This window comes from Tachyglossus aculeatus, chromosome 16, assembly GCF_015852505.1.
Source record: "Tachyglossus aculeatus isolate mTacAcu1 chromosome 16, mTacAcu1.pri, whole genome shotgun sequence".
Lineage (NCBI taxonomy): Eukaryota > Metazoa > Chordata > Mammalia > Monotremata > Tachyglossidae > Tachyglossus > Tachyglossus aculeatus.
In genome coordinates, this window is record NC_052081.1 from 44,798,046 (window position 1) to 44,810,861 (window position 12,816).

General features: G+C 46.4%; 1 protein-coding gene across 3 annotated transcripts in view; it reads right to left on the minus strand.

Moving 5' to 3' along the window:
• AK2 (adenylate kinase 2) overlaps nucleotides 1-12,816 on the minus strand; it is a 30,853-nt gene that overhangs the window by 4,567 nt on the left and 13,470 nt on the right. For all 3 annotated transcript variants that reach the window (XM_038757950.1, XM_038757951.1, XM_038757949.1), the window contains exons 2-5: nucleotides 6,487-6,612; nucleotides 2,780-2,890; nucleotides 2,516-2,610; nucleotides 765-837 (exon numbers count right to left, since the gene is read on the minus strand). In XM_038757950.1, coding sequence (XP_038613878.1) covers nucleotides 765-837; nucleotides 2,516-2,610; nucleotides 2,780-2,890; nucleotides 6,487-6,612 — 405 coding nt within the window. The remainder of the gene's footprint in view (nucleotides 1-764; nucleotides 838-2,515; nucleotides 2,611-2,779; nucleotides 2,891-6,486; nucleotides 6,613-12,816) is intronic.

The window sequence follows — 12,816 nt, forward strand, 5'->3', positions numbered from 1 at the left end:
TTCCCTCTCCCTCGAGGCCCTAAAGGCGCCTTAGTCTGCTCGGGGACCAGCTGCTGGCCTCCTGCTGAGGAGAGGCCGGAGAAGCACAGCCAGGGCGAAGGACCTGAGTTCCAATCCCAGCTCCACCACTTCTCCTCTGTGTTACCCTGAGCAACTCACTAAATTTTTTGTGCTGCAGTTATCTCATCTGTAGAACGGGGATCAAGACCGTGAGCCCCACATGGGACAAAGAGTGCGTCCGACCTGATTACCTTGTATCTTTCCCAGTGCTTAGAACTGTGCCTGGCACGTAGTAATAATAATAATAATGATGGCATTTATTAAGCACTTACTTTCTGCAAAGCACTGTTCTAAGCGCTGGGGAGGTTACAAGGTGATCAGGTTGTCTCACGGGGGGCTCATAGTCTTAATCCCCATTTTACAGATGAGGTAACTGAGGCCCAGAGAAGTTAAGTGACTTGCCCAAAGTCACACAGCTGACAATTGGAGGATCCGGGGTTTGAACTCATGCCTTCTGACTCCAAAGTCCGGGCTCTTGCCACTGAGAAACGCTGCTTCTCAAGTAAATGCTTAACAAATACCACAAGAAAAAGAAGGCCACCTCACGGAGTAAGGGCTGGAGAATGGACAAGTTTAAAAGGATCAATCAACATAACATATCTCTTGAGCGCGGACTGTATGCGGAGCGCTCTACTAAGCCTTTGGGAGAGAACGGTATAACGTAGTTGGGCCGAGGATGGTCTCTATCCCCGGATTTCACCTACATCATCCTTCAAGTGCTCCTTGGGTGGATTGAATTCCTCATGGTAGGAGCGGCCGCTTGCTGGGTGGATCAGTCTGAAGAGCGGGAAACAAATATGAGTGAAGAACATTCTTTTTCCCTCTCCAACTGCCCCCAGAAGGCAGTCCAGCTGGGACATGTTCCCAAATTTGAATCACGCGGTCAGAATTAAAAAATTCTGGCTCAGCTGAATCATGCCAATTCATCTATCACGAAGCTCACGCCAGAGTGGAAGATCTCACTTCCACTCACTCTCATCTGTCTCATTAATGATCCCTTCCCACATTCTGTCTGATGGGGAACTCCCTCCCCTTTGATATATGCCAGACCACCACTCTCTTCACCTTCAAAGCCTTATTAAAATCACATAGTCAACAATGGACATACATAAACTCACTCAAAGAGCTTGGAGAGGGATGGTAGGAGGGAGATGGTGTGATAACTGGAGGGGTTGAGGGAGGGGTTTTTTTAGGGTAGGGGATACTTGGGCATGTTTGAAAGCAGTGGGGAAGAACCCATTGGCAAGTAAGGGAAACATTACGAAGGGATGGGGTTAGAGGTGGAGGGGGAAGATTTTGAGAGGAGGCAAGACATCTCCTTGAGATACCGGTGGGAAAGATGGGACAGCCAGAGGTGGCAGGAGGAGGAAGGGCCTGGAGAGGAGCAGGGGAGATTTTAGGGAGATGACGCTTCAATTTTATCAATAAAGTGGGTAGGCCATTAGGGGAAAAAGATTCGGGGCAAGGCAGAGGGACAAGGGATTTGGGGAGGGAGTTAAACATCTGAAAACAGCTGGTGTGGGCAATTTTTATTTTTTTTATTTATAATGGCATTTATTAAGCGCTTACTATGTGCAAAGCACTGTTCTAAGTGCTGGGGAGGTTACAAGGTTACAAGGTGATCAGGTCGTCCCAGCAGCGTGGCTCAATGGAAAGAGTACGGGCTTTGGAGTCAGAGGTCATGGGTTCAAATCCTGGCTCCGCCAATTGTCAGCTGTGTGACTCTGGGCAAGTCACTTAACTTCTCTGGGCCTCAGTTTCCTCATCTGTAAAATGGGGATTAACGTGAGCCCCCCGTGGGACAACATGAGCACCTTGGAACCTCCCCACTGCTTAGAACAGTGCTTGGCACATAGTAAGCACTTAATAAATGCTATCATTATTATTATTATTATATTTACTTCTGGGAGAGGAGCTAGGGATGGTGAAGTCTGAGATCCAACAACCTCCACTCCCATGGCTCACTACCCTCAACAGCATTTACTGACCACCTGGGCACCAGACTCTGCACCAGGAGTTGGGCAGCCGTAGAAGAGAAGTCCTTGCCTCCATGGAGCTTACGATCTTCTCAGTGAGATCGGCAGGCACCGGTTAACAGATGTTCGATCGGTCAGAGTAAGAAGACAGACACAGACGGTGAACACAAGTCAACAAATAAACAGGTCTGCCCAAAGTGTGGGGGAGAGGGGTATATCAAAATGGCTGATACGGTAGCCCAAGAACTCGCAATAGAGTATAAAAGCCCCCAAACACTTGTTCTACCGGATGCTCATTACAGCCAGTGATGTTCATGTGCTACAACAGAGGCTTTGTTTCCTTCTCCCTATTATGAGGTTCTCATCCTAGCCCGCTGCTCTGACAATAATGGCTCCATTGAGTCATTTGTTGGTGAGGCCGGATTAGGCGAGCTTCAAGGTGTTAGTTTTTTGGCAGTTTCCTAGAATGGGCACCTTACCTTCCAGTGATTCTGCGGATCAGCAGGGAATCTGCAATGCTGAACTCGATCACGGAATCCAGCTTTTCTTTCCTCTTCTCCATGAGGTCATCCAACTGCAAGAGAGAACAGGCAAATTCTATCCTGATGGTTCCTCCCGGGCCCTCCTCAGCTTGGATCCAGCCAAGAGTCTCTCTTGAAGGGGACAGATCCCTGAAACTGGATGGGGGGCAGTGGGGTGGTCTCCTCAGGGTTGAACACCTGGGAGAACCCAAGCTCACATACCATTTCCGCCTGTTTCACAGTTCTCGGGAAGCCGTCCAAAAGGAAGCCGTTCTTGCAAGCAGGAGTGTCTAAGTTTTTCTCAATCAGTTCCACCACCATCTCGTCACTCACCTGGAAGTCGGAGAGAGGAAAAAAGAGCCCGTGCTTTAGCCCTGCCAAAGAGGTCGATACACTTGCCCCAGGTAACCCGGGCTGCCCAATTACTGATCAGTAAACAGAGAAAACTTGATCCTAACCCAGGTGACCTCTGGGTATCCCGAAGTATCTCAGTCAGGGGACGAAGAGAAGCGTGATAAGGAAGGAATCACCCTGGAGATTATGCACCTGAAGTGACTGCAGGACAACCCTCCTTTTGTGTTGATTCTTGGCTGTAATCTGAGCAGCTCCTGGGGGATTTGGATGCCTGTCTGGGAGAGCCTGTGGGCAGGGACTGTCACTGTTTACTGCTGTAGTGTTCTTTCCCAAGTGCTTATTACAGTGCTCTGCACACAGCAAGCGCTTAAGAAATATGATTGAATGAATGAATGAAAGTGCAGACTCTAGTCTGGACGCCTCAAAGATTTTGTGCGTGCAAACTAGCGGCCTCAGAACTGCCAAACTCGGTAACTTCAAAGGAAGCTACAAAAAAATTCCTATGGAAAGTCTCGCTGAAAACTCCAACGGAAGCCAATTCCAGATTTCTGGAAACCTTTTCCCCCTTGAGAATACAGAGCGCTGCCATCTCTTCTACCTGTGTGTTAGAGGCTGACAGGCTTGACAGTTAATGCTCTTATCTCCCAGAGCCAGCTGGGGGCTCAGGGACAGAGTACGGGCTTCCAAACTGCAAAGAAAGCTGGAGATAAGCAATATCGTTGCCACATACCAGTTTTCCCTCTGCTTCCAATTTTCTGCCAAACACTAAAGTCTGCAATGTTGGCCTTCCAACTTGACTCAAGGCCACCTTGATGAAAAAAACCCAGAGGGGCCTAAACCGGGATCAAGACTCCATGTGTCTGCAGAATCCCGAATGGCCAATCTTTTTCCAGAGAGTGGACAATGTGGCAATTGAGGACAAAGGGCAAAGAAGGCCTGGATTTTCCTCAATGTCCTTTGGCCTCTGTATCTTTGCTGGACCTAGGTTCAATCCAGATAGAAAAACTGAACTCTAGCTGAACTCCTGAACAGCACAATGACGGTCCCATCATATAAAGGCCAGGGCTTCCACAGAGGTTCTGGTATTTTCTAGCCCAGCCAGGAAAAGGAATGCTGACCCACTGGCCTAAAAAAAAAGCCCAAGAAAGAATTTTAATAAACATTTGACGACAGGCTTCACAGGCACTAGAACAGTTCTCCTGCAGATCCCAGCTCTTTGTTATTATTCTGGTATTTAATCATGGTGGTATTTTTCTTTTAAATAGTATTTCTTAAACCCTGACTATGTGCCTGGTACTTTTCTAAGCGCTGGGGTAGATACAAGCTAATCAGGTTGGACAGGGTCCATGTCCCACCTGGGGCTCACAGTCTTAACCCCCATTTTACAGATGAGGGAACTGAAGCCCAGAGAAGGGAAGTGACTTGCCCAAGGTGACATAGCAGGCTAGTGGAGGAACTGGGATTCATAATAATAGGCATTTGTTAAGCTCTTACTATGTGCAAAGCACTGTTCTAAGCGCTGGGGAGGATACAGGGTGATCAGGTTGTCCCACGTGGGGCTCACAGTCTTAATCCCCATTTTACAGATGAGGTAACTGAGGGCCAGAGAAGTGAAGTGACTTGCCCAAGATCACACAGCAGACATGTGCCGGAGGCGGCATTCGAACCCATGACCTCTGACTCCAAAGCCCGGGCTCTTTCCACTGAGCCACGCTGCTTCTCTAACTCTGATCAGAACTCAGATCCTTCTGACTCCACTAGGCCATGCTGCTTCTAAGCGCTTACTGTGTGTCAAGCACTGTACTAAGCACTGGGGTAGATATAAGATAACCGGGTTGGACACAATCCCGTCCACATAGGGCTCACAGCCTAAGAATTTATTATGTGCTAAGCACTGAAAGAGGCACAAGACAGTCAGGGCAGACAGATCATGGCCCTCAAACTTAGCACTGCCAGCATCCTAGAAGGGTGGGAAAAGCCGGAGAACATTTTTGTGGTCTCCTAATTCCTCTCTAATTTTTGGCTCAAGGGTTTGGCTGATTCCGCCCAAGCAATTTTGACTAATTTACGAAGGAAGTTGGGAAAGTTTTCAAACGCTCCAAAAGAAAGAAGCTACAGGATATAGGCTGAACCTTCAGAATCTTCCAAAGGCAGCTCTCAGCAGGCCATCAACAGGCTCTTTTACTCCCTTTCCCATCTCCTCAAATGGACCGTGGCTCTCCTCCATCTTCAAAGCCCTTCTGAAATTCCACTGTCCCCCCCCGCCCCACCAGAAGCAGAGCACAGGCCTGGCACTTAGAAAGACCCGGGTTCTAATCCCAGCCCCGCCATTCGTCTGCTGTGCGACTTCGGGCAAGTCATTTCACTTCTCTCTGCCTCAGTTACCTCATCTGTCAAATGGGGATGAAGACCGTGAGCCCGATGCAGTACAGGGACTGTGCCCAATTAGATTAGCCTGTATCTACCCCAGCGCTTAGAACGGTGTCTGGCCCATAGAAAGCGTTTAACAAAAACAACAGGAAGTCTTCCCTAATTAATTTCTATCCTCTCCACTGTAGGGGCCTCAACAGCCATTTAAGCCTTTGCAAGCCACCTAAGGACTCAAGTACTCAAAATCTCCCATAGGCCTTAAACATATGAACGGTGCTTGGCACATAGTAAGTGCTTAACAAATACCACTATTATTATATTTCCCTAGACTCTATTATTACCTCCTATCTGTAATTTATTTCTGTGTCTGTCTCCTAGCTTGTAGGCTCCTAGAGGGAAAGTGATCCTAGAGTGATTCTTTAATCACGTGTTCTCATTCTACTGTATTCTCCCAAACGTCGAGTACAGTGCTGTGTATGCAATAGGTGCACAGTGACTGGGGGGGGGAAAAAAAAATCTCCCAACAAGCATATCTGGCACTTTTTAGATAGCAGGCGGCACCTTTGTTTTTCAAAATGCCTCCACCGATTTCAATCAATTGAATTTATTAAGCGCTTGCTGTGTGCAGAGCAATGTACTGAGGGCTTGGAAGTGTACAATGTACAGAGTTGGTAGACCTGTTCCCTGCCCACAACGACTTAACAGTCTTTGGGGGCGGGGGGAACAGACATTAATATAAATAAAATAAAATTAAGAATATGAACGTAAGGGCTGTGGAGCTGAGGGAGGGGTGAATAAAGTGTGCAAATCTAAGTGCACGCAGAGGGAAGAAAGAAGGAAGGTTTAGTCGGGGAAGCCTCTTGTAGGAGATGTGCTATAAGCAGCGTGGCTCACTGGAAAGAGCCCGGGCTTTGGAGTCAGAGGTCATGGGTTCAAATCCCAGCTTCGCCAACTGTCAGCTGTGTGACTTTGGGCAAGTCTGGGCCTCAGTTCCCTCATCTGTAAAATGGGGATTAAGACTGTGAGCCCGCCGTGGGACAACCTGATCACCTTGTAACCTCCCCCGCGCTTAGAACAGTGCTTTGCACATAGTAAGCGCTTAATAAATGTCATCATCATTATTAATTTTATTATTTGAAGGCGGGGAGGGTGATCGTCATTAGTGCCAGAGCAAGTTTAAGATCCCAGGTGACAGACCAACCTACCAGCTTCCCAGCGTCCATTGTCGCCTTCAGTCTCTTGCCCAGCTCGGAACCGGAGGCCACCATGGCCCTCAGCATGTCCCCGGTTGCCAGGTGGCACACACAGTAATTCTCAGCAAGTTTGGGAGCCTGTGGGTAGGTAAAACAAAAACCACAATTAACATAGCCCAACACTCTTTAGTCGCCTGTCTTCTCCAAAGATGGCATCAGCCTGCAGCAAGGGCATTTTTTTTTTTTTTAACACCAAAGGTGTTAGAATGCACTAAGGAAGGGGGCCAGCGTGGTAGCTGGAAGTCCCATCGGCAACCAGATCATCAAGAGTTAAGAACTTAAGTGGAGAACTTAACTCTTAACTTAAGAGTTAAGTGGAGTATCTGTAAATAACTAGAGCTAGAACTACTTTCAGACACACCTGGACAGTTTCCAGTACTCTACCAGTCTCAGCTACAGGAGGGAGAGTCAAGCAGAAGCCTACCCATTCCATTCCTGTATATATGTTTGTACGTATTTATTACTCTATTTATTTATTTTACTTGTACATACCTATTCTATTTATTTTACTTTGTTAATATGTTTTTGTTTTGTTCTCTGTCTCCCCCTTCTAGACTGTGAGCCCGCTGTTGGGTAGGGACCGTCTCTGTGTGTTGCCCACTTGTACTTCCCAAGCGCTTAGTACAGTAAGTACAGCACACAGTAAGCGCTCAATAAATACGATTGATTGATTGATTCCTAGCTTGGGCAGTGGCTGGCGAGTGGAAGGCAATCTGCTACAAGTCAAAACCCACCCGTGCTGGGCAGCAGCGGCCTGGGAGAGGGTCAAGGGTGGAGACTCGAGTTTTCTGCGCGGAAGGCGGCAATGGTAAACCATTTCCGTATTTTTTTTTTAACCAAGAAAACTCTAGGGATAACTACCAGAACGATTGCAGATGGAGAGTGGGGCACTCTGGAAGAGATGTGCCCGTGGTGTCGCTATGCGTAAGAAACGACTGAATGGCATAAGACAAGACAAGAACTACTTGGAAAGGAAGCAATAACTTGGTAAAGTTGAAAATCTCCTGGTCCTCCAAGATGGCTCTGAGATTGTACCCTTCCCACCGTTGAAAGAGTTGTTCATTCATCCCCATCCTTGGGTGCCGACATTTTTAAAAAAAAATGGTATTTGTTAAGCGCTTACTATGTGCCAGGAACTGTACTAAGTGCTGTAGATACAAGATATTCAGGTTGGAGACAGCCCATGTTCCACATGGGCCTCGCAGCCTTAATCCTCATTTTACAGATGCGGTAACTGAGGTACACTGAATAATATTAATAGTAACAATAATGGTATTTGTTAAGCGCTTACAATATGCCAAACATTATTCTAAGCAATGGGGTATCTACAAGGTATCAGTTTGGACATAGCCCTTGTTCCAAATTAACAGTTGTTGTTACTGTTAGCCAAATTAATAGTTGTTGTTACTATTAGCCCTTGTTACTGTTATTAATAGTAACAATAATGGTATTTGTTAAGCGCTTACAATATGCCAAACATTATTCTAAGCAATGGGGTATCTACAAGGTATCAGTTTGGACATAGCCCTTGTTCCAAATTAATAGTTGTTGTTACTGTTAGCCAAATTAATAGTTGTTGTTACTATTAGCCCTTGTTACTCTTATTAATAGTAACAATAATGGTATTTGTTAAGCGCTTACAATATGCCAAACATTATTCTAAGCAATGGGGTATCTACAAGGTATCAGTTTGGACATAGCCCTTGTTCCAAATTAATAGTTGTTGTTACTATTAGCCCTTGTTACTGTTATTAATAGTAACAATAATGGTATTTGTTAAGCGCTTACAATATGCCAAACATTATTCTAAGCAATGGGGTATCTACAAGGTATCAGTTTGGACATAGCCCTTGTTCCAAATTAATAGTTGTTGTTACTATTAGCCAAATTAATAGTTGTTGTTACTATTAGCCCTTGTTACTATTATTAATAGTAACAATAATGGTATTTGTTAAGCGCTTACAATATGCCAAACATTATTCTAAGCAATGGGGTATCTACAAGGTATCAGTTTGGACATAGCCCTTGTTCCAAATTAATAGTTGTTGTTACTATTAGCCAAATTAATAGTTGTTGTTACTATTAGCCCTTGTTACTGTTATTAATAGTAACAATAATGGTATTTGTTAAGCGCTTACAATATGCCAAACATTATTCTAAGCAATGGGGTATCTACAAGGTATCAGTTTGGACGTAGCCCTTGTTCCAAATGGGGCTCAGAGTCTAGGTAGGAAGGAGGAGGATTTAATCCCCACTTCTAGATGATGAAACTGAGGTAGCTGAGGCTCGGAGGAATGATGTGACTTGCCCAAGATCACACAGCAGACAACTGGAGGAACCGGAATTAGAACCCAGGTCCTTTTACTCCCAGCCCCACGCTCTACCCACTAGACCACACTGCTTCCCCACTAGATTGCACGCGCCCCTCTCTACTGTAATTTCGTTTCGGTAAGGGAACGTGTCTGCTAATTCTGTTGTGTTGTACTCTCCCGAGTGCTCAGTACAGTGCTCTGCACACAGGAAGTGCTCAATAAATACCACTGATTGATTCCCCATTCCTGGTGGCTATGGACCCCAGAATTTAACAGAGTATTCAGGCGTATTTACTGAGTGTTTACTGTCTGCAAAGCACTATGCGAACGAAGTGCTTGGGAGAGTACAATACAACAAGAAACAGACGTTCCCTGCCCACAAGGAGCTTACAGTCTACAGTAACCTGGGACAGAACAACTCTTTTGTTCACCCCTCCAGTTTTCCCTCCACAGCTGGAAACCCCGTGAAACAGATTCCAGCGAACTGCAGAAGGAACTTGGACCCGTTGAGCAAAGGATATTAGTTTAACCACCGCACCTTCCTGATGAGTACGTCAAAATAATTGCAACAATTTTGGGTGAAGAAACAGAGGACAGTTATGCAATTTACCAAAGTCCAAGGTAACGGCGGGGATACAAAGTCCTCAACTCCCAGGCCTCTGGGCTTTCTGCCCGGACTCACTGGCATCACATAGGGTGAGCGATGTTTAGTGGGCTAGCAGAGGGGGGCTATCACTGAAACAAAAACTGCAGCCTGCACGGACAGGCCATTGACTATGGAGTCAATAAAAAGGGGTTAAACAGATGGATGGATAAAATGGATAAAAGGGGTTAGAACAAAGAACGGGAAAAAGCATTTCATCCATTCATTCATTTAGGGTAGGGACCATCTCTATATGACTTGTACTTCCCAAGCGCTTAGTACAGTGCTCTGGATTCGAACCCATGACCTCCGACTCCAAAGCCCGGGCTCTTTCCACTGATCCACGCTGCTTCCCCCTTCTAGACTGTGAGCCCGTTGTTGGGTAGGGACCGTCTCTATCTGTTGCCGACTTGGACTTCCCAAGCGCTTAGTACAGTGCTCTGCACACAGTAAGGGCTCAATAAATACAATTGAATGAATGAATGAACATATATATATAATTCTGTTTATTTTGATGTCTGTCTTACCCCCTCTAGACTGTAAGCCTGGGATCGTCCCTATTGCTGTACTGTAATTTCCAAGCGCTTAGTACAGTGCTCTGCACACAGTAAGGGCTCAGTAGATACGATTGAATGAATGTTTCGTCCCCGGGAGAAGCCTATCCTTGAGTGGAAAACAGTAAATGAATCATAACGATGTATATGTATATATATATATATATGTATATATGTTTGTACGTATTTATTACTCTATTTTACTTGTACATATTTATTCTATTTATTTTATTTTGTTAATACGTTTTGTTTTGTTCTCTTTCTCCCCCTTCTAGACTGTGAGCCCGCTGTTGGGTAGGGACCGTCTTTATATGTTGCCAACTTGTACTTCCCAAGCGCTTAGTACAGTGCTCTGCACACAGTAAGCGCTCAATAAATACGATTGAATGAATGAATGCTCTGCTCAATACGATTGAATGAATGAATTCAACGCATCAGGGGCAGCCTCCCAGAGCAAAAACTAGCATGTGCAAAGGTCATTCTGCAGTTAGAAGGGGATTATTCGTGTCGTTATTCGTGTCGACATCGCGTGCACTTCTCACAGTAACAGAACAAGGGTTATTAGGTAACTCAATGACCATTCCCACAGCACCAAGACGCCCAAAGAAGAGCTTTGCAGGGAAAGCGCCTGTCCTTCCTCATATGTCATCATCATCATCATCAATTGCATTTATTGAGCGCTTACTATGTGCAGAGCACTGTACTAAGTGCTTGGGAAGTACAAATTGGCAACATATAGAGACAGTCCCTACCCAACAGTGGGCTCACAGTCTAAAAGGGGGAGACAGAGAACAAAACCATACTAACAAAATAAAATAAATAGAATAGATATGTACAAGTAAAATAGAGTAATAAATCTGTACAAACATATATACATATATACAGGTGCTGTGGGGAAGGGAAGGAGGTAAGATGAGGGCGATGGAGAGGGGGACGAGGGGGAGAGGAAGGAAAGGGCTCAGTCTGGGAAGGCCTCCTGGAGGAGGTGAGCTCTCAGCTCTCAGTCCCTACCCAACAGTGGGCTCACAGTCTAAAAATCGCGTGCACATCGCGTGCACTTCTCATAGTAACAGAACAAGGGTTATTAGGTAACTCAATGACCATTCCCACAGCACCAAGACGCCCAAAGAAGTGCTTTGCGGGGAAAGCGCCTGTCCTTCCTCGTATGTCTAACTGCACCCCCGATGAAGTCACAAAAACAAATCCCCGGTACATCAGCGGCAGCCCTTACCGAGGACCTTGACTTCTACTACCAGACAGCAGTGTATCGCGGGTTTTCCAGTACTAGACTCTAAAATAGACAACAATACCTGCTCTGTGTGCCTGCTCTAGTTTCCAAACTCCTCGCATTTCACACTACGGCTTTCTAGGGATCCGCACGTCACAACGCGGACCCGGACAACTGTAAACGGAGAGGCATCGGGGCCTGGGAGGATTCGATCCTTTCACCGCTTCTCTGAGAAAGCCGTGTGCCCTGGGAGTCGGAGGACCTGGGTTCCAAGGGTTTGCCAACTGCTTGCTGTGTGACCCTGTTCAAGTCGCTTAACTTCTCTGTGCCTGCTTCCTCAAATGGGGATTCAAATATCTGATCATTTAGACTGTGAGCCCACTGTTGGGTAGGGACTGTCTCTATATGTTGCCAACTTGGACTTCCCAAGCGCTTAGTACAGTGCTCTGCGCACAGTAAGCGCTCAATAAATACGATTGATGATGATAATAACGATTGTGGTATTTGTGAAGCACTTTCTAGACTGTGAGCCCACTGTTGGGTAGGGACTATCTCTATATGTTGGCTATTTGTACTTCCCAAACGCTTAGTACAGTGCTCTGCACACAGTAAGCGCTCAATAAATACGACTGAATGAATGTGCCAGACACTGTATTAAGCACTGGGGTGGATACACGCAAATCGGGTTGGACATGGTCCCTGGCCCTCGAGGGGCTCACAGTCTCAATCCCCATTTTACAGATGAGGTAACTGAGGCCCAGAGAAGTGAAGTGACTTGCCCAAGGCCACACAGCGGACAGGTGGCGGAGGTGGGATTAGAATCCACGACCTTCTGACTCCCAGGACCGGGCTCTATCCATCAAGAGAAGCAGCGTGGCTCAGTGGAAAGAGCCCGGGCTTTGGAGTCAGAGGTCATGGGTTCAAATCCCGGCTCCGCCAACTGTCAGCTGGGTGAGTTTGGGCAAGTCACTTCACTTCTCTGGGCCTCAGTTCCCTCATCTGTAAAATGGGGATTAAGACTGTGAGGCCCCCCAAGGGACAACCCGATCACCTTGTAACCTCCCCAGCGCTTAGAACAGTGCTTTGCACATAGTAAGCACTTAACAAATACTATCATTATTATTATTCATTCATTCAATTGTATTTATTGAGCTCTTACTGTGTGCAGAGCACTGTACTAAGCGCTTGGGAAGTACAAGGAAGTACATTATCATGTGCCAAGCACTGTTCTAAGAACTGGGGTAGATACAAGTTGATCAGGTCGCCCCACGTGGGACTCACAGTTTTCATCCCCATTTTACAGATGAGGGAACAGAGGCCCAGAGCAGCGTGGCTCAATGGAAAGAGCCAGGGCTCGGGAGTCAGAGGTCATGGGTTCAAATCCCGTCTCCGCCAATAGTCCGCTGTGTGACTTTGGGCAAGTCACTTCACTCTCTGGGCCTCAGTTCCCTCATCTGTAAAATGGGGATGAAGACTGTGAGCCCCCACGTGGGACAACCTGATCAGCTTGTATTGCCCCCCAGGGCTTAGAACAGTGCTTTACAC